This window comes from Olea europaea, unplaced genomic scaffold (genome assembly GCF_002742605.1).
Source record: "Olea europaea var. sylvestris unplaced genomic scaffold, O_europaea_v1 scaffold349, whole genome shotgun sequence".
Taxonomy (NCBI): domain Eukaryota; kingdom Viridiplantae; phylum Streptophyta; class Magnoliopsida; order Lamiales; family Oleaceae; genus Olea; species Olea europaea.
This window is the reverse complement of record NW_019254008.1, coordinates 28,059-29,196: the sequence shown is the minus strand read 5'-3', so window position 1 is coordinate 29,196 and position 1,138 is coordinate 28,059. Positions and strand designations below refer to the sequence as shown.

Here is a 1,138-nt window from a genome sequence, read left to right as displayed (position 1 = left end):
ATGTTCTAAACCCAACTTATTCGTGTTAACTTCTTTCCTCCAATGTCTCATCCAACCCAACAAATTGGTGGTGATAGCCTCATGTGCGACCTCTTTCTCCACGAGTTGGTTGGCAAGGGTAGCAGATTCACCCTCTCTCCTTCGAGATATTAGGAACCTACCTTTGTTCTCACATTTTTCTCTAATAATAGTAATTGATTTGATTGTAGACATAATATCAACCATCTCCACACTGGACAATAGGAATTTTTTAGTAGTTCACTAATTTAAAATTAATATGACTAAAGCATGTTAGACTATACAAAAAAAATTACTTTATAAAAGAAGTATATATTATTGAGGAAATAAATTGAATGAATTAGTAACTTAAAGTCATTAGATACTCAATTTATCATGAAACACAAAATTATGGAGTTGCAGTAAACTTTCAAACAGTCAAAGAGGGAAAATCTCTTGAACATAATCTAATTAGAGAAATTCATAATTTGGCCAGCAAAAATATGAGCTGAGTCACAAAATTTGTTGATAAGATCACGAATTTATTCCATTGTTGATAACTATTACCCATACAATGATCAAAATAAAATACAGATATAAATTAAGGATCGAATTGAAACAATAAATAGTTAAGCCATTGATCAATAGAGAAAGGGGCAGGGGCAAAGCGGGAAAGACGGATCGAGAGAGTGGATAAAACCGGTCACATCCGGACACATCGCGGCGAATGATAAGTTGATAACAAAATGAATATTTATTACAACAAAAATCAAAATAATTATCGAATTATCATTTTCTACTATTTTTATCTGCCATTGAATAATCAGCATTTATATTTGAGGAGCTGACTTCACTTGTTTCCGACTGCCAAGAAGAATAATCTCTCTAGCCCACAAAAAAATAAGAAATTTAAGCCGAAGAAGAAATGGCGGATCAGTTGACAGATGACCAGATCTCTGAGTTCAAGGAAGCCTTCAGCCTATTTGACAAGGACGGCGATGGTTCGATCCCCCTTCTCTTCTATCATTTCTAATATTTTCGTGTATATCCTACATATATTTGTGTTTATGCTTGAGTTTCTATGTATGGGTGCATATGAATTTAGAATTTTTGATATGGGTTTTATGTTTTCAAGTCGGAT

At 33.5% G+C, this 1,138-nt stretch overlaps 1 protein-coding gene across 1 annotated transcript in view; it reads left to right on the top strand.

Annotated features, from left to right (window-relative positions):
* The first annotated feature begins 641 nt into the window (after positions 1-641).
* LOC111386263 (calmodulin-7-like) overlaps positions 642-1,138 on the top strand; it is a 2,565-nt gene continuing 2,068 nt past the window's right edge. The window contains exon 1 of the mRNA XM_023010726.1: positions 642-998. Coding sequence (XP_022866494.1) covers positions 923-998 — 76 coding nt within the window. The 5' untranslated portion in view covers positions 642-922. The remainder of the gene's footprint in view (positions 999-1,138) is intronic.